Source organism: Amyelois transitella, chromosome 4, assembly GCF_032362555.1.
Source record: "Amyelois transitella isolate CPQ chromosome 4, ilAmyTran1.1, whole genome shotgun sequence".
NCBI classification, from domain to species: domain Eukaryota; kingdom Metazoa; phylum Arthropoda; class Insecta; order Lepidoptera; family Pyralidae; genus Amyelois; species Amyelois transitella.
Window position 1 is genome coordinate 6,174,180 of NC_083507.1, and position 20,332 is coordinate 6,194,511.

The 20,332-nt window shown below is 36.2% G+C and overlaps 3 protein-coding genes across 6 annotated transcripts; 2 read left to right on the forward strand and 1 right to left on the reverse strand.

Annotated features, from left to right (window-relative positions):
- The first annotated feature begins 1,443 nt into the window (after positions 1-1,443).
- Positions 1,444-3,621, forward strand: LOC106138735 (protein Mpv17). Of its 3 annotated transcripts, none has more exons than XM_013339998.2 (3): positions 1,444-1,534; positions 1,737-1,973; positions 2,969-3,621. In XM_013339998.2, exons 2-3 carry the CDS (start codon positions 1,764-1,766, stop codon positions 3,317-3,319), a joined length of 561 nt encoding a protein of 186 aa, XP_013195452.1. In that variant the 5' UTR covers positions 1,444-1,534; positions 1,737-1,763; the 3' UTR covers positions 3,320-3,621. The 3 variants fall into 3 exon arrangements, with proteins under 3 accessions (XP_013195452.1, XP_013195451.1, XP_060810429.1); XM_013339997.2 differs by having other exon boundaries at positions 1,445-1,569; XM_060954446.1 differs by having other exon boundaries at positions 1,469-1,973.
- Positions 3,622-3,864: 243 nt separating this feature from the next.
- Positions 3,865-7,483, reverse strand: LOC106138734 (presenilin-associated rhomboid-like protein, mitochondrial). Its single transcript, XM_013339995.2, has 9 exons — positions 7,283-7,483; positions 6,987-7,176; positions 6,620-6,748; positions 5,877-6,039; positions 5,430-5,525; positions 4,968-5,092; positions 4,729-4,830; positions 4,398-4,495; positions 3,865-4,272 (listed from the first exon to the last, which is right to left on the reverse strand). Exons 1-9 carry the CDS (start codon positions 7,327-7,329, stop codon positions 4,176-4,178), a joined length of 1,047 nt encoding a protein of 348 aa, XP_013195449.2. The 5' UTR covers positions 7,330-7,483; the 3' UTR covers positions 3,865-4,175.
- LOC106138690 (sodium-dependent phosphate transporter 1-A) lies at positions 6,405-20,041 on the forward strand. Of its 2 annotated transcripts, none has more exons than XM_013339923.2 (10): positions 6,405-6,475; positions 9,260-9,823; positions 10,228-10,473; positions 11,006-11,188; positions 11,478-11,633; positions 12,521-13,014; positions 13,233-13,450; positions 16,225-16,410; positions 17,547-17,693; positions 17,996-20,041. In XM_013339923.2, exons 2-10 carry the CDS (start codon positions 9,631-9,633, stop codon positions 18,084-18,086), a joined length of 1,914 nt encoding a protein of 637 aa, XP_013195377.2. In that variant the 5' UTR covers positions 6,405-6,475; positions 9,260-9,630; the 3' UTR covers positions 18,087-20,041. The 2 variants fall into 2 exon arrangements, with proteins under 2 accessions (XP_013195377.2, XP_060810428.1); XM_060954445.1 differs by lacking the exon at positions 6,405-6,475 and adding an exon at positions 8,809-8,863.
- The last annotated feature ends 291 nt before the right edge of the window (positions 20,042-20,332 follow it).

Sequence of the window (20,332 nt, forward strand, 5' to 3'; positions counted from 1 at the left end):
CAAAATATCTAAACCATGAGGCACATAAATAAATAAAATTTTCAAGGATAATCGTCAACTTACGAACGGATAGACAATTTATAAATTTTCGTCCCGTTTCCACACGATGCGGAACAAAAACATACATACATAAAATCACGCAGTAGTAGGCAGAGACTACCTCTTTCCACTTGCCACGATCTCTGCTCTGCATACTTCCTTCGCTTCATCCACATTCATACCTCTCAACAAAAAATGTGCAAAAATTATGCCTCCGTCTCTTTATGTTATGGTGACGCTTGTGAATGTGTCCTTTTCTAACGTGAGTGAGGGAGAAATTGCCCAGCTATCTATAGCTTTTTCTATTTACGGTCACAAATGAACCAAGTTGCATAAAACAAATTGCAGAGTAAGTAGAAACTAGCCATGAACCATGTATAGACCCGATAGACCCCCCAAGACTTGCTAACTCTAGACTCGAAGAGTTGACATTAGGGATGTGACATTGCTGATAAAAAATCAATTTTTATCTAATCGATTTATTTTTTAAGTATGAAAAATCGATTAATGAATAATCGATTTTTCTTAAGAAAATAATCGATTTTATTATATTGATAGATTTTTTCCTTATTTTTCAATTATTGTCAAAATAAACGCCATATACATTATATCAATAGATTTATTCATAAAAAATAAACAACAGAAACAGTAAGTTCTTATATAATCAACACAAATTAAAAATTTTAACAATCAAGTTTAATAAAAGGTACTTTCAGCAACGAATAATGAATAACATATCAACCGAATGTCGGTAAAATACTGTTCATCGACTAACTCCATCTAGAGAATGATTGATTAAATACATACATACATACATATGGTCACGTCCATATCCTATGCGGGGTAGACAGAGCCAACAGTCTTGAAGACTAAATGGCCACGTTCAGCTATTTGGCTTAATGATAGAATTAAGATTCAAATAGTGATAGGTCGCTAGCCCATCGCCTAAAAGAAGAATCCCAAGTTTATAAGTCTATCCGTTAGTCGCCTTTTACGACATCCATGGGAACGAGATGGAGCGGTCCTATTCTTTTTTGTATTGGTGCTGGGAACCACACGGCTCTATTTGATACATACATATGATCACGTCTTTATCCCTTACGGGGTAGACAGAGCCAACAGTCCCAAAGACTGATAGGCCACGTTCAGCTATTTGGCTTAATGATAGAATTGAGATTCAAATAGTGACGGGTTGCTAGCCCATCGCCTAAAAGAAGAATCCCAAGTTTGTAAGCCTATCCCTTAGTCGCCTTTTACGACATCCATGGGAACGAGATGGAGTGGTCCTATTCTTATTTTTATTGGTGCCGGGAACCACACTATTTGATTGAAAAATAAAAATCAATTTTTATTTAAAAAAAAAACGATTTTTTCCATAATCGATTTTTTTTCACATTCCTAGTTGACATTGGCAACTGATTTTAATCGGATAAAACAGACATTTTAAATTATTATCTGTGGATAAAATTACAGCTTATGTTTGTTTTGTTTTGTGGTGAATTATTTTGTATTATTGTCAACAACACAAGAGTAATACTTTCTTTGCAAATCTGTGTTTAAAGTTTTTTTGATGAACAGATTTTTGCACTTTTGCAAATGAATGATGAATAAGATTTCTAAGTTTATGTTTGAGGTTATGTCTGATCGCATAACTACTAGTACCTCTTTCAATCCCCATTTTTGTTTTTGACTTATAGGCTGCATTGGCGAATACTTAAAATAAAATGCAGGTGGCTATGTCGAAGGCACGAGGGGTTTTCAAATTTTATCAACAAGCACTTGTACGTCGGCCGTACTTGGTACAAGCCGTACAGACAGGTGCTCTTATGGGCGCAGGAGACCTCATATCGCAAACTCTTATTGAAAACAAATCTTCCAAAAGTATTGATTATAGGCGTACATTACAGTTCTCATCAATTGGATTCTTCGTTGGAGTAAGTGATAAAATTCATCTTTATAAAGCATTAACAATTTCTAACACGAATACAGCGAACTTATTCATCAGTTAGTGATAGTCATACATCGAGCATCGGTTTTCATATTGTTAAGCTGTCTGGTTAAATATGCATGATGTACTTAAAGCCATAGATTGAAATCCCACCTCGGTTTGTACCAAAGACTACTTTTGAACTTGTATAAATTAGTTTAATACTAACCAATGCTCTTACGATAAGAGAAGTTTCGTGAGGACACATGCACATTCAGGAAACTGGATGTCTAACCATGATCAATCTGAAAAAGGCTTAGGTTCCCCTACAAAGGTTACATAAAAATATATATTCTTTGAGTATATTTGATACCTCAAATTAAATCCTTGTTTTCATATTGGGTCCTTTAAATTTTAATGAATTGAACAATGTATTACACATATTAGTATTGTTGTAAACTATTATTATGTAATATAACACATCTTTAAGGATTATTAAGGATCTAATTAACTTCTTCCTCCTGGTGTTTATCCTTGCTACAGCTTCACCTTTCTGGAGAGATCCTGAGGTGACCATATCTTGGGAATTTATTTATTTATTAATTTAAACTTATGCACGTAAAATGTACAATAGGTGGACTTAATGCCACAAGGCATTTTCTGCCAGTCAAACCTTCGGACCAAATTTACATGAATATGCCTATCACCTTAGTCACCTTTTAAGACAAAGTGCTGGAATCCATATGGTACTGCAGTGTAGTTTGTTCCGCCGCTTCTTCTACACATGCGCTTTGGAAGCGGTAGTAGTTATAATTAAAGTTGTGTGACGTCAATAAGTGATACCTTGTATCCAATTTTGAAAATAAATCTATTCTATTCTATACTCAGTTTAAAAAAAACTAATCAGAATGTTCAAATATAAGGGGTATAAAATTTATCTCCTAAATGGTTGTTTCATGATGAATTGATATTGATATAGAATTACTTTTGTATTTGTTTTAGGGTCCAGCTTTACGGATGTGGTATGGAGTATTAAATCGCTATATTGGCTCCTCTGGAAAATCTGTTGCTTTGAAGAAAGTGTGTGTTGATCAGTTTGTGTTTGCACCAATGTTTCTTTTCTTTCTGTTATCTGCAGTTGGGACTTTGCAAGGCAAGTCGTGGGATCATGTCGAAAAAGATATTAAAGCTAATTATTTAGATGTTCTCAAAACCAATTACTTCATTTGGCCATGGGTTCAACTTGTAAATTTTTACTATGTACCATTACAGTATCAAGTGCTTATAGTTCAAACTGTTGCTCTCTTTTGGAACACTTATCTATCATGGAAAACAAATAAGGATAAGTTGTAATAAAAAAAATGGTAAAATTTGCTTTTTCTGTCATAAAATGATATTTTATCTACATATGTATATCATGTCTTTAACCCTCATGGGGGTAGATAGAGCTAACAGTCTCGAAAAGACGGAAAGGCATAATGAATGATGTGTGGTCACAATTTAAGGTAGGTCCAATTACCAAATCAATATTAAATATTTATTCCAAAAATTTCAATATTTGAATTCTGCCAACTGCTATCTAAATCATAAACAAATAAAAAAAAAACATAAGCTTATACTAGGTACATAAAGAGGATAAAGATTCATAGTAAAATGATTTAGTTTCTAGTCCTAGCTTGTTTTAGTATTAGTCTTGAATATTTAGTTCCTCCATCAATAATTGAGAATGTTGATTTGAGGTTTCATTTGTGATAATTAGAAATATAATTTTAATTAAAACCTTTTTTTTTTTCATTGCCTTTATCCTTATCAACCTGAATTAACATGTTGTAGTGTTTTTTTTTGGAAAGAAATGCTATATCCTTGATTTTAACACAATTTAGGGAATAAAAGATTCATTTGCATAACAATAAAATATATATAATTATTTTGTTACATAACACAATTAATATATTACAAACAATATAGTTTGATACTTTATGTATGTAGGTCACCACTAGCAGAACTTAAGATTGTCATCCCATAAAGAAAAGAAAATCTTAATTGTAATGGGTTTCCACAAGTTAACAAGTTATTTTATAATTTTTTCAAAGCACAAGAATTTTATGATTTTACTTTGTATAAGTTCTGTCACGTAAGGTTATATATAGTAGGTACTTGCTACACATAATTTGGTCATTACAGTTACGCACATCATGAAATTGTACTATTACCTGCCAGTGTCATTTTTTCTCAAAGCATGATAATACTGCAGGAATTTGTCTCTATTTGCCCATATGTGGGTGCCACCCCAATGGCACCAAGCTCTAAAACAATAAAAAATGTTTAAAATGCTATATGCCTGGCATTATATATGTTATAACAAATATATCACAGAGAAGTTGGATTATAGGAACTATATCTATCTGTTATTTATCCCAGGAATACTCACATTCCAAATAAAGCACCTCCAAGATGTGCAGCATGGTCAAAGAACTTCCAGCCTAGAAGTACTCCTGTCAAGTCCATACACATTATTGCCTTTATTGCCTGTAAAAGTTATTTGATTTGAAACCAATTCACGGTTGTGTAAGATTTATATATTGGAAACATTTAAAACTTTTGGTCATGGCACTACTTCTGATATTCAATATGGAAGGCAGACGAAAAAAAATATTCAGTCGGCCTTTGTGAGTTTTCTATGTTTCAATCAATGGTCTTGGGGTTAAACATATTGACAAACAAAATTGAGACTAGAGAGACAAAGAGAAAAAAATATTTACTGTTCCAGCTGCAAATGTATACATTGGCAAGAAGATGATGCTCAGCCTGGTGTCAGGGTACTGCACGCACACATATGACAGCACTGACATGATTGCTCCCGACTGGGAAAAAAATGGTTGAATAACGGTAAAAATGTGAATGTAGAACATATCGAAACCGAAAATTAAACAAATTAATTAATTTGTTGAAATGCAATTTTAAAATAAGTATAAATGTTAATAATGTACAATAGTCTTACTGCTCCGAGACTAAGGCCAGGCTGGTTGGCGACCACCTTGTAGAGGAAACTGGCAAAACTGCTGATCACACCAGCACTTAAGTACATGGCGACGAACTGCTCCTTGCCTAATGACGCTACAGCGGCTAGAATCAATAGAATTTTTCAAGTTAATTTAATTGTTAGTAAGGAATAAGTTAAAAATACAGTTTTAAAATTAATATAAAATTATATTTTAAGAGCATGAATGCTACATTATGGTGCAGTTTCTACTGTACTAAACAACAAAGTTTAAAAAAATGTTACATTATTTTGTTCTCCTAAGATAATACAACATTATCGCATACCCTCTGCGGTTCAAATATTATATACCCATTTAAACTTGCAAACCAACCCATGCCTTACTTAATAAAAATTAATTACAGGCTGTAAAATAAAAGCTAGCAAATATATTTACTACTGTTATATTAAGAAAAGAAATACCTGGCATAAAACTGTAGAGGACATACATGTTAGCCATTAAATGGAGAGGAGAATAATGGCTGAATGTGGAGAGGATCATTGGTAAGCACTTTGCACCTGCAAACAGAAAGAAATAACATGACCTAGCCTAGATAATCTTTTCGAAAACAAAAACATAACATAATATACAATAATTCTTCTGATAGCTTTAAAAGAATGGAAACACAACCTTTAGCAAAAGCTTAAAACTTCTTGGTGACAACATTCCATACAAAATTTAAACAGAGTTGAAGTCTATGAAATCAATCGCGAGTTTGTCTGCCCCTATTCAGTCAGGTTGACAAGGCATATGTTTTATCCTTCTCTCTCTCTGACTCTGAGGTAAAAAAAAGATAAGACATATTCATTGTCAAAATTAGTAAACAGTAGGTTTTATGAAAAATTTAATCTTTTAAATTATACACATACTGCCTGAAGGATTGGAGCAGAAGTACTTGACCATGAAGGGCTGAAAAGCGCGCACTCGCCACGCGCCAAACACAAGGACATTAGCAGCTAGTATTGGGTAGAACACCTTCTCACTATCCTTCAGTGAACGCCACCACTTTTGCACGGGACCTGGTTCTGGTTTCTATAAAGAAAATATGTATATATAAGTACAAATTAATTCCGTCTCTTCCTGTGATAATTCAGTCCCCATGTTTTGAAGATAATAGGTACTTGAGAAAATATGGAGAGAATGCTGGGATTCCCAAGAGACTGAGGTAGATAAAAGTAAATTTGTGTTTACAAAAGAACATGTTATGTACTCATGTTGAATAAAGAAAACTTTTTTCCATGCCCAGTGGTTCCCGGGACCAATAGTTAAAATAATAGGACCACTACATCTCTTTCCCATAGATGTTGTGAAAGCAACTAAGGGATAAGCTTATAAATTTGGGATTCTTCTTTTAGGTGATGGGCTCCTCCTCCATTCCTCCACTATTTAAATTCTATCATTAAGCCAAACAGCCTTTTCAAGACTGTGGGCTCTGTTAACCCCGCAAGGAATATAGATGTGTTTATATGTAAGTATGGATTAGCCATGGGTGCTTGATCAAAGCCAGTTTTATATACTTTAGGAAAAATAAAGGCTAAGATGTATTCATTACAGTCTATATGCTTATAAAATGTGTTAAATTTCTAGAAAACAAATATTTAATTGGTCTTACAAACTGTGCCAAGATTTTTTTCTGCTGAGCATTCAACCAGGAGCCTGGTCGCCGGAGCAGAGTAGTAGTGTGAGCACGAAGAGTCTCATATTCCCAGATGACACAGCCAAGTAGACTTGCTGAAGATACCTGAAACATAAATGTCCACTATTTTTTTTGTTTTGATCTTATGAATACTATTTTATGTGTAATTTAAGATCAGGCTCAAAGTATTTAGATTAGAAGTATTTTTTTAATACAGAGGGTATTATACTAAAATATGTTTTAAATGTGAGTCAAAAAATATCATGTGCAAGTTGTGAGATATTAAGATTAAGTTGATGAATATAACCACGATATTATGAAATGTACAGTTATGTTATCATACCCCTATGGTGAAAAAGAATGGCCTTAGAAGTCCTTTAGCATGGAGTGGTCCAGACTCTATCTGAATATTTTCTAATGGGTCTGGTTCAATAACAGGTCGTTTACCGCGCCGTGAATTGTTGAATGCATTGCGGGTCTGAATGCGAACATATCCCACGGTACTTCGGCTTTGTTGCTGGAGTAATGATTTACTAAAAAAATATCAATGTTATTAAATATTAAATAGATAGGTATTAAACTTTTTTAAACTTTAAATAATGTGGTTATGTGCAAGTGACATTGGGAATGTAAACATACCAATTATTTGTTAGTTCAGCAATAGACCAAACATTTCTGAAAAACATGATAAATTTACTGAATTTAGCACTTTATTTGTTTGTATCCACATTACACAAATATACTCATTTCTGTGTTTGCAGACCTATTTCAATTTTAGTGGAACTGGATCGAAACAATATAAAAATGTTACGAAAAATTATATTTGACACTTATCTACTGTTTGTCCGTACTGACAGCTTGACACGGATTTTTTTTAGATCATGAGATCATATGACCATAGATCATGCATACATACATATTGTTACGTCTATATCACTTGCGCGGTAGACAGAGCCAACAGTAACGAAAATACTGAAAGGCCACGTTCAGCTGTTATGGCTTCATGATGGAATTAAAATTCAATAGTGACAGGATGCTAGCCTTTCGCCTTCAAGAGAGATTCCATGTTTATAAGTATATCCCTTCGCCTTTATACGCATCTATTGGAAAGATACGTAATGTTTCTATTGTAAAGTGCTGAAAACCACCTTGACTTTGCTATCGATATTGTGATCCAATCCGTCCTATCTAGAAGATTATCCTATGTCCACTGCAAGACTATCTTAGATCTCATTTTAAAATAGATAGAATTTGGAATAGATTTTTCTATTTAGATCTTTTTTGAATGGATAACGGCTTAATCTTTTTATCAATAGTCTTTTGGCGGGTCCCGTTGCCTCCCTAGAAAAAGCTCGGGGCCTGCATATAATCGCGACGAGGAACTAATGAAAGTCAGTTATACAATTTATATACCATTGGAATCTAACCTAGCTTGAATTAAAAATATCCAGTCAAAAAATCTGATGTCTTTTTTTTAATAGATTTGTAGATTTTCAATTATTTCGATGGGTTTAACAAATGGTACCCAGCACTTATTTAAAGAATAGATTCGGCCGACTATGTAAATAGGTTCGTTATTTTGTAAGTAGCGCATCTACAGTTGTTACTACATTTGTTACATAATACGACAATATGGGCGAAGGAAATCGCTGATAAAATCAATAAAGTATCTTATATTTGTCAATAGAAAGTATACAATATTGACAATAAATTCTTTCTTTCAACAGCTACGATGACCCAGATAGACATACACATTTACACAAAAGACACATCAAGCTTACAGCATATCCTACTATACCATCGAACGAAACTTAAGTAGGTTTATACATGTCACATTGTAGAAACAACAACCGCCGTTAGCTTGTCTGGAAATATTTAGGTAGGTTCCTCAAGGTTATATATCTTATGCCTACCGAAATACCTACGTAATTCTACATATATAATATACTAGCATACCACTATAGATTCATCAATAACATGAAGCCGGTTATGGAAGTAGGGGTTCTTTTGCAAACAACTAAACAATTTTATTGTGCTCCACTATACAAAGAGAGGGCTGCAGGAGCGGGATCCCCATTGCGCATGCTCTATTCAGATGGTTCCTTTTTCTTGACGGTGACCCTCAACAACTTCAGTATACAGCTGGGCACTCAAGGGAAAGAGAGCTTGTGGTTATCGTGACCTTTAAATTAGGACTATAAAATCCTATTATTTTTCAAAGTGAGTAAATATATGTTAACGAGTAGGTATGTAGCTAGTTTCATACTGTGTTCGTTATAGTGCAGATCCATATAAAGAAGTGTATTATTAACGATAATGAGATATTAAAATACACCTAACTAGTGACTAAATGAGTGAAAAATGTGACGCAAGTGTTGTTCATTAAGAGTTTGGGCAATTTAATTTGACATATTCATATTTTATGAAACAATTGAATCAAATTTATATTGTAGAGTCTACGTAAGGGCTTTGTAATTAACCCGCGAAATCCTTGGCTAATGGCGGCAGGAAATCGATATTTTGAATACCATGTGGCCTGTCCCGGCTATTTTATGTGGACATGTTGAAAAAGGTTTTCTAAATGGTTTTGCTTATCTTCTTTTTTCTTCGTTACAGAAATGATGAAGCCAAATTTATTAAAACCACATCACCTCCTCGAAATAATATTTAAACATAAACCATTGTGACGCACAAATAATTGTTGGATTATACATTTTTTTTAAACTAATATTGTAACAATTATTAATTTTTGAATTGGGATTATATATTTAGATACTTCATCTTTCCATAGTTATTTTTCTATGGAAAGGAAAGAACCATATTTTCTATAAAAAAATGGTCATTGTTATTAAGTGTTGATATAATCAAGCGAAGCTTAATTAATTAGTCTACTAAGTAGATACAAAAATTCTCGGATAGGTGCTATATTAATTACGAAATTTATCATTGGTTTAACTAAAATGAGATTTTAAATATAAATTTAAAAAATGGAGCCATACTCTGATGACTTGTTGTGGTTGGTGGTGTGTGGGTTTATCGTGGCTTTCATCTTGGCGTTTGGTATCGGAGCGAACGACGTCGCTAACTCCTTCGGAACCAGCGTGGGCTCTAAAGTATTGACGCTCACACAAGCATGTATCCTCGCTACGATATTTGAGATTGCTGGCGCAGTGTTAATCGGTAAGCGATAATAAGGTGGCATGTAAGTATAAATATACTTACGATACAATAATTACTTAACTCTATTGTGACAACGAGAACGTAGAAGTCAAACATGGGTATTTTTTGCCAATAAAAGCTTTTTATCATTGCGCCAAAGTCATCATGGCTGCAAAATTCAGAATGTGCAGATTTCCTGATATTGTTTTCCCTCCTCATTAGAACATCGGTTAGCACGGTACTTACATAACTTAAACAGTAGTAATTGTCACATGGGTAGGATTTGAGCCTCTATACCCGGCTCGTCAAGAAACGTTTATTTGGACACTAAAACAGCTCGAACACTCAAAAAACTAAAAATCCACGTTCAGCTGGATGGCAAATGGATGGAATTGAGATTCAAGATATCTAAATACCCTTTTTAGGTTACAAAGTATCCGACACGATGCGCAAAGGTATTCTCGATGTGTCGTTATACGCGGGCGACGGAGAGCGTCTGTTGGCAGCTGGTTGCTTAGCGGCGCTGATCGCAGGAGCGGCATGGCTGATTCTGGCGACGGCGCTGCGACTCCCGGTCTCGGGGACCCACTCCGTGGTGGGCGCCACAGTGGGATTCACCCTAACTGCGAAGGGACCGGACGGAGTTCGCTGGTCGACACTAGGCGCTATCGGTAATTTTTGTTCAATCACTTGTTAATCAAACTTACCAAAGTTTAATAGGCGTTAGGGTGATGTCAAGAGCGAACCAAGTTCTTGACATCCCCATTGGCACACGAGAACTTGAGGTCGCTCTCTGTTTTCACTAGGGACAAATGTCATGTCGTAAATCTTAGAATCCAGTAATATAATCTGCAATGTACATAGACCAGGTGTTCCTAATATCTACTATTTATGAAGATATAAGCTGCTGTGCTGTTTTGTATATTGCAGTCAATAAACGAATTTTCACTTTCATTTTGTATGACGGAGCAAAGGTTTCTGATCTCCAAAACGCTTTGTGCCGAATTTTTTAATCCCTGATGGTCTTTTCATGTAATTGGGGTTGAAATACTTATTTAAGAATTACTCAGTTAATATCCTTTTGGGTACCTACAATGTGTAATTATAAGTATCTTTTAATAAGCGATGTGTCTGCAAATGATTTGAATGGAACCTGAACATTTTAAAGTACAATTATAGTAATGTCCGAGATATTTGTTACAGTGTTGTCGTGGTTCATATCTCCAGTGATGAGTGGCGCGATGTCAGCCGGTCTGTATTGGCTGGTGCGCCGGTTCATACTCCGGGCCAAGCAGCCTTTGAAGGCGGGGCTGAGGGCGCTGCCATTTTTCTATGGAGCCACCGTCGCAGTGAACGTGGTCAGTGTTGTCCATGATGGTCCAAAGTGTGAGTAAAATTATCTCTTAAAGCTATGAATATGTTTCGCAAATATTGGACACCGGACTCAAGGAACAGCTTATCAATCTAGGTAAAGACTATGTCTTTCTCTACAAAATGATAGTTTCGTTGATCTGTTTAAGGATTTCCAAAAATAAGTAGATATACATATATTTGAGTTAAGTAAGTTACCACAGGTCTCGAAATTAACTTGGGGCTAGCCTAACCTGAGTGATTTGCTCGCGTAGGTATGTTTGTCAGTTTATATTATTTGAAAACCACCTGTTTATGCTTTCAGTGTTAGCCATGGACAAAATTCCAATTTGGATAGCGTTGGTTGGATCATTGGTCTTGGGCGCGTTGATAGCTGGAGCTGTGCGAGCCTTTCTTGTCCCTCACTACCGTCGCAAACTCGTCGCGCCTGCAGTCAATTTTACTTTAGGTTTATCTAATGGTAAGTAGTAAATGAAGCCTTGAAATAAATTAATTTAATTTCTGTAGATACGAGTATATACATAGTACTCAAGGCGTTAAGGAGTATGATGGGTGTGAAATTGAGTGACAGGATAAGGAACAGCGTGATAAGGGAATGTTGTGATGTGAAAGAAGATGTAGTTACAGGAATAGAAAAGGGTATGTTAAGATGGTTCGGTCATGTGGAGAGGATGAATGAAAGCAGGTTGACTAAGCAGATATACAAGGAGAGTGTGGAGGGAAAGGTCGGAGTGGGAAGACCTAGACGAATGTATCTTGATCAAATTAAGGACGTCCTGGTAAAGGGTCAGGTCAAAAGTACCCGAAACCGCCGAGCTTGTATGAAGAGAGTTATGAATGTGGACGAAGCGAAAGAAGTATGCAGAGATCGTGGCAAGTGGAAAGAGGTAGTCTCTGCCTACCCCTCCGGGAAAGAGGCGTGATTTTATGTATGTACTCAAGGCAAGAACGAATAGGCACTATTTGAGCTTGCGTGCATCACCTTAGGCCTTGATTTGCTTGCCACCAGTCAAACGGACTCAAATCTATTAAGTTTATTAAACCAAAAAAAAAAACGTTCATATTTCCCGCGAAGTAGACAAAACCAACAGTCTTAAAAATACTGAAAGGCCACGTTCAGCTGTAGTGCTTAATGATGAAATTAATATACAAACAGTGATAGGTTGCGAATTAAAATAATTGTGAAGAATACAGTAATTCAATAAAATACGTGAGTAAATGATACGTACGACAACTGAAAAACGGTTTATTTAAAGGAGCAATTCATTTAGATCACTTATAATATCTACAAATTTAATCTTCCTATTATACAATTACATTAAAGTGAATTATTGTATTCATTGATAGAAACAACGCCAGCTGACACACCCACGCATTCAAATAAGAACAGTGTACCACAGCGTCCTACCTCTCTGCTATCCGAAGATGGGAAAGTCTTGGAAGCGATCGCAGAAACCGCCGAAATGGTCACCCTTAGCGATGCTGACAAAATATCCGTTGGTGTAAGAGAAATGAACGCCAGGAACCGAGCCCTTTTAGCTACAATGGACGACTGCAGCATTCTCTCACGTAGCCTTAGTCCACCAAACAAATCTAGATTACAATTAATTGATGCTGACCCTCAAATTAATACACTCAAGTACATCGACGAAACGTGGAGCTGTAATAAAAGTTTTGACTCAGCTCACATGGCAGGCATGGGCGAAAGTTATGATTCTAGGAATGGGTTCCTTGGCGACTCTTGTGATACGATAGCTCGCGGGGAGTTCGACAGACTGGCAGCGACGAGAGTTTTGCCGACTGCTGTAGACTTTGACACGCCGCCTCCTAGGTTGGATAAGGTAAATAACCCTCAATATGAAATCTGTAGGTTACTTTTTAAACAATTAAACAAAAAAGTGACTCCAATTCATTAAGGTTCACCTGAAGCCAAAGCTAATGGTTACTAGCTTATAGCGTTAAAACTTGGATACTTGGGAATACAGGATAAAATGTAAAAGTAACATTTGAAATTAATTTCAGGGTGAAAGCAAATAAAGTAAAACGTTTTTATTTGTAGGCACCAGAAAGCAGCGCGTGGAACATCGAGTGCGCCGCCGCGAGCCGGCTGGCCGCCATCACGCCCAACTCCAGCGCCGCGCCGCTGCTGAGGCCCGCCACCCCGCCGCCCGCCGCGCCCGCCGCGCCCCCTCTGCCCGACGCACTCCGCCTGTTCTCTTTCCTTCAAGTGTTGACAGCTACCTTCGGAGCGTTTGCACATGGGGGCAACGATGTCAGGTGGGTGTGTGAAATTTCTGGGTGTTTTAATTGTAAGTTTTTGTCCATCATTCTGGCATTCAATAAAAATATAGAAAATGTACCTTTTTGTTTATTGAAAAGTAGTGTTGCCCAAATGCAAGAACAAGACGAGACTTAGCCAGTCTTGGTCTTGGTCTTGCGCCAATACACCTGGTCTTGGTCTTGGTCTTGGTCTTGCGCTCCCAGTCTTGGTCTTGGTCTTGGTCTTGCAGCAAGAGTCTTGCAAGTCTTGCAATGACCTATTAGTCTATTACTATTTATTAAAGTTTACTTTAAATCTTAGAAAAACGTATTAGAATTGGAACATTGTGAGCTTGAATTAACATAGCCATAGTAAAGATCAAGCAGATTAATAAATAACTGAAGATTTGATAAGAAATTCGAAAAATCAACTGACCTACGATATATGTCGTTTTCCATGGAAGTAACTGTTTCTTAATAAACATTTATGATTTATAAGCTTACGCTTAAGGTTGCACTGTACTGTAATTGCCAAAATAAAGTACTTAGTTGTTACTGGCCGATTAAATGAAAATATGGGTGTTTATAAAAAATATTTAAGACGATAATTACATACTTAATATGTCGCACCCCTAGATGAAAACACCACTAACTCAAAAATACTTACGTAAGTTAATGGCGTTTTTGAAAGTATCGCATGAATAGCTACGCAGAGTTAAAATACTTTTAACTGTTAAAAAAATATTCTTACCTGTCCACTTCTTCCAGCGGTTACTAAAAAGCTTGTGATATCTCCACTTAATTTTGGTTTAACAGGAAGAAATATTTCTGATTCCTTTTTGTGGAAAGATATTAGATGTTTCCTTAAGCCTGAAGTGTTTCTGTTTTTCATTTTTATTTCAATCTTTTTATGTTGGCACAATTTACAGAAGGCAGTTTGGGATGCATGAATTATTTCGAAAAACTCCTCAAATTTGCTTTTCGGTCTTTTAGATTTGTGACTCAAACTCTCGTTACTCGGACTAGAATAATTTGAATCTTCGTCACTCATATTAAATTGTACACGTGATACGTTTTTAGAAAATAACGAGAATTAGTAAAAACAATTATTAAGTTAGACTCGAAGCACAGCTCAATTGGAAATGACTGGAATTAAAATAATTCCTTTATTTATAGTACGTTTCCTTGCTTTCTACCGCGCCGCCTCGCCACGTGCCGGCTCTATAAAAAGGATGCCGCCGCAAATCAAACAATGCCGCGTGCGGCGTACAAACACACACTAAATATTACCTACTTGTACAGACGCGACGCGTGAATAAAATATATGTAAAGAATTAGTGCCGATCACTATTCTTTACATATAAGTGAATGTTTTGGCGTACATCTATACTAATATTATAAAGCTGAAGAGTTCGTTTGTATGTTTGATGACAGAAGTTTTAAAATAAATAAATAAGTCCTGAACGTCACTATACCTCCAAAGTTACTATTCCTCGTGGACGAAGTCGCGGGCACAGCTAGTAAATACTTACTCTCATCATCTCTCTCAGAGACATTCGGGCTGGTAAGTAATACAAAACTCTTATCGCAGGCTTTTTATTTTATTAGTAGGTAAGTACCTACGCTTTTTATATTATTTTATTAGTTTTGTAGAATTTTTTTACACGTTTCAAGTATATTTAAAAGTGGCTACAATATTTATTAAACTGGTGATATTTGAACACTTTTTTGCTATTATTTCTTGTAAAAACTTAAGAAATATAATGACTAAATGTACAATAATAGTACCTAAGTAATTAGTTTAAAACCATATAAGTAATCAATATTATAATATATACTTACTAGAATGAATTAATATGACATCTACTATCTATCCTTACCATTTTATCCTAATCATAATACTACTTGCGTGATCAGTATAATGTATTCATTTTCATTCTAAGCACTTTGAAACTTATTTATTCTTTGGAACACCTGTAGGTACTCTTAAAATTCGAAATTATTTTGCATGAGTATACCTACGGCGGCAATCAAATAGTGTCAAATGTTATGATTTCGGCGTTGCGGCAACGATTGTTTTAGATTTCAAAAGAAGCCGCTGGCGCGTGTATCATAACCATGTACTTCCGAAAAGCGGCAAATTTCTTTGAGAAGTAAGTAAAAAAACCTTTGATGCCGCATTATCAAAGTGCCGATGGTTAAAACATAACTATGCATGCACTCAGTTTGATTTTAATAGATATTTTTTTATTCGCTATGTTTATGGTATTAGTCGTAATGCGCATAGGTCCAGTTTTTCATATTCTTTGATACAGTTTTTTGCGTCTCATAGAATTCCTAAGCGTACCTACCTATACACCGAACTGTTACACCTAACTACTCAGTGAAATAGCGCTAAGTCCTAGCTGCAAGACGCAAGAGTCTTGCAGGCTATGTCTTGTTCTTGCTCAAGTCTTGCACGGTCAGTCTTGGTCTTGGTCTTGCGCCAATACACCTGGTCTTGTTCTTGGTCTTGGTCTTGCAAAAACGCAAGAACAAGACCAAGACTGCAAGACCAAGACTGAATTTGGGCAACACTATTGAAAAGACATCAACGAGTCAGAAGGAAAAGTAATTTTCACCAAGAAAAATCTTAAAAAAATTAAACGGTAAATGTTTTTTTAATCTGTAATCCGACCATGCCTAACTTTTCAAGAGAACTGGGATTTTAAAATGTTTACAAGAAGAGCATCTAATGAAATACATATAAAAGGTAAGTATAAAATGTTAATTTTCAAATGAAAATATTTCAGCAATGCCATAGGGCCGCTGGTGGCGTTGTGGCTGCTGTACTCGGAGGGCGCGGCGCACGCCAAGGCGGAGACGCCGCTGGCCATCCTGGTGTTCGGCGGCGCGGGCATCGCGCTGGGGCTGTGGCTCTGGGGCCGGCGCGTCATCCGCACGGTGGGCGAGGACCTCACTAGCATCACGCCTGACACGTAAATTATCTTGACATTTAATATCAATAATCAACACTTAGGCCAGCGCACGCAAGGAAAGGACTTAAATAAATCTTTAGTACCTAATACTATAAAGCTGAAGAGTTTGTTTGTTTGAAGGCGCTAATCTAAGGACCTACTGTTCGAATTGAAATTTTTTTTTGCGCTGAATAGACTATTTATTGAGGAAGGCTATTGGCTATATAACATCACGCTGCAACTATTAGGAGCGAAGAAATAATGGAATATGGAGAAAAACGAGGAAAATTATTCATCCTTGAGGGCTTCAATGATGCCCAAAAGAACTATTCCACGCGGACGAAGTCGCGGGCACAGCTAGTTATTTAATAAAGTGTAAGTCAAACGTGCATTTTGTTTTCATTGAATTATGACTCTTTGCACCCACATCTCATATATACTTATACAACGAATCGGGTTCGCTAGCATTTGTTTGTCCTGTTTGGACATTTTGACGTACGAAGTCATGAGCCAACGAATTTGAGTGCAAACGTTCGTTGGCATTCCTTCACCCGTTCTGTAGTGTATCTGGCTTTGCACATATTTCTTTAGTTATTTAATCTTTATTATATGTAGAAACTATTTTAATACAATATGCGAACTCGATACTCAATGCATTATCTAAAATTATAGTCAGCGTTAAATGAAGTTGTAACTTTGCTGTTGTTCATCCGATAGTAGATATAAAATAAAAATGAAATAAATAATTTTGTCGTGTGGTTCCCGGCACCAATACAAAAAAGAATAGGACCACTCCATCTCTTTCCCATGGATGTCGTAAAAGGCGACTAAGGAATAGGCTTACAAACTTGGGATTCTTTTTAGGCGATGGGCTAGTAACCTGTCACTATTTAAATCTCAATTCTATCATTAAGCCAAATAGCTGAACTGGCTGGCTGTGGCCATTCAGTCTTTTCAAGACTGTTGGCTCTGTCTACCCCGCAAGGGATATAGACGTGACCATATGTATGTATGTTAGGTATAGGTCGCATATTGTATTTTAATACAACCTTGATACTCAATGCATTATCTAGAATTATAGTCAGCGTTAAATGAAGTTGTAACTTTGCTGTTGTTCATCCGATAGTATAAAATAAAAATGAAATAAATAATTTCAGGGGCTTCACAATAGAGCTGGGCGCTGCGCTGACCGTTCTGGTGGCGAGCAAGGCGGGGCTGCCCGTGTCCACTACGCACTGCAAGGTGGGCTCGGTCGTCTGCGTGGGCTACTTCTCCCACAAGGCTGTCGATTGGAGCCTGTTCAGGTAAAAGCTTGTTTATTTGTTTATATTTTCGATATTTATACTTAACTAATAACTGTGCCGTGTGCTTTTCGGCACTTTATAATAGAACCACTCCATATCTTGGCCATGGATGTCGTAAAAGGCGACTAAGAGTCAGGCTTATGAATTTATGCTTCCTCTTGTGGGTGATGGGTTCGCAACCTATAAAGTCACTATAAAGCTGAACGTGGACTTACAGCCTTTTACAAGACTTTGGCTCTGTCTACCCCGCAAAGGATATAGACGAAGAGATTTTATGTATATAATAAATAATCTTTTTCCAGAAATATTATCTTCGCGTGGGTGGTGACGCTTCCGGCCGCTGCGGGCATGGCGGCACTCTCGATGCTAGCACTCGAAGCTTTTGTTGTTTAAGTATTTAAGTGTGTGCTAGGGTTGCCTGGTTGCCATGAGCGGGACACCCTGCGTTGTTGAACATTTTTCCCTTTTTTGAGAAGTTGGGGTAGTACATATTCTGACTTGACGACGAATTGATCGTTTTTTTGTCGCCTTCTTATTACATTAAATTGTTCAGCTTTAGAGACCATTACCGTTCGTTCCTCTGCAGTAAGTATAAAAATTCGAACAGGCCGGACAGGGCATGGGCAACCCTAATCCCGGTTATGACCTCCGTTAATATGCCGGGGCCGCTTTGGGTAAGTTAAAGATTTTACACGAAGCGACTCTCGACTGATAACGATGATGAAGATGATCATGCAACCTGTGCAAGGAACCTATACCTACTTATGTTACGACGTTAATTAAATAGACAGATGAGTTCAACATTCTTGTTATAGGGGTGAATCATGGAATTTCATATCATTACAATAGATATTTATTCAAATACTTATAACTCAACGGAACAGTAAGCTCCAAATGTCATGTCGTAGTTACTTTTTAATGTATCAGGGATATAAAGATATATATTTGGGTATATAAGTATATCGCACGTCCAACCTTGACAAATATCTGTTAAAATATGTGAATCTAGGATCGCTTACGCTAAAGATAGCAAGATAAAAACAAGGATACAATAATTGCTTTGTTCTGCGATGTAAGTCTTTAAACTGTTCTTCAAACAGTCCTTTGTCAACACAATATTAGGAACCCTTCTCACATTGGGCCAATTGTTTGTTGATTACTGATTGGCTCAGTCACTTATCACATCGCCAGAATATAAATTGCCGGCTCGTAAACCGTTTCAGCAGGGTTTCCTCGAAATACGAGTATGCTTTATTTGTATAAGTGGGTGTGTTTTAATAACGTAGTATTCAACACGATTTGACACGATCAAATCACAGCCATAACTTCCGAGAAATAAAGTTCGATTCGAATACATGATGAAACTTTAGATTCGCCCTTTTTAATATCAGTTAATGTGTTCCTAGTAAAACAGTAATTCTTTTCAACGGTTCAAATTTCACTTATGCTTATTACCTAATCTTTAAGCCTCCTTTAAGATTGACTGTATTCGATACCTACAAAGTTTATTTTATATATAGATAGTACTTACTAACGTTTTGCAATATTTCCATATCAGGATATATACTTACCTATTACCGGTACTAAAATCCCTATTATAAAAACTACAAAGTAAGTACTTCACAACTCCGGCACATAACAATAGAGCCTAGTGGGTAACATTGAAGTAAGTACTTGATTGTTACACAACTTATTAGTATAAATAGTAATGTGATATACCTACCTAATGTGAAACCTGTAAAACGATTTGAAAACTAAATCGTCAATTTTAATGTAAATTATGTATGGCCTAGATTATTAAAATGCCAATTGATTCTAGGAAGAACTTTATTTTTTTAAAGTAAGTTCTGAAAACTTTATAAGTAGAACAGTATGGCGGAGAAACATGACTCCCTTTTCTTATAAACCAAAAAAATAGGGGCCAAGTTTCTCTGCCGGTGCAGACAAACCTAGTCTTAACAGTTCTTTTACATTGTCAATGTTTTAAGTGTAAAATGTAAAGATTAGTACTAACTGTAACTATTGCACGTATTTTTTAGGCCCATCAGTAATGAAACTTATCTCATGTATAGGTATGGTAAAATATCGATAAAAGTCAAATGAGAAAAAAATAACTATTAACGACTTACTGCGTTTATCCAAATTGTTGTTTTTATAAACCTTTATAATTTTAAAGCCATTCTTCTAAATATATATAAGTACTTATCTTTCATCCCTGCCAATTAAATAAGTTGTCGTTGTGATAGTTTGCTTTTTTCGAAGCATTTACCCAAAACTGCGAACCACTGTCTATTGTAATAATAGTATTAACTAAGTACTGTTAAATTTAGTAAAAAATGTGCTGATTAGTTCGTTAGTTTCATTTTCACTTTGGACAGACCTTTTATCCCAGAAAAACCATATGTTAAGTTCTCTGCCTGGTTGTAAAAGGAGAAAGAAAGTGTGGCGACATCTCTTCACCACAAGTCACAACAACCAATCTACGCGACGCTATCAGTTAAAAACAGCGAAAAATCGAAATGCGCAAGCAGAGATTTCACGGATTGGAGCATAAATACAACCTCCGACTCAACATCGTCGGAGCCGCGGTTCCCCAGGCATAACACCTAGCCTGGCGGAAGATCTTCCCTTTGGTGGCG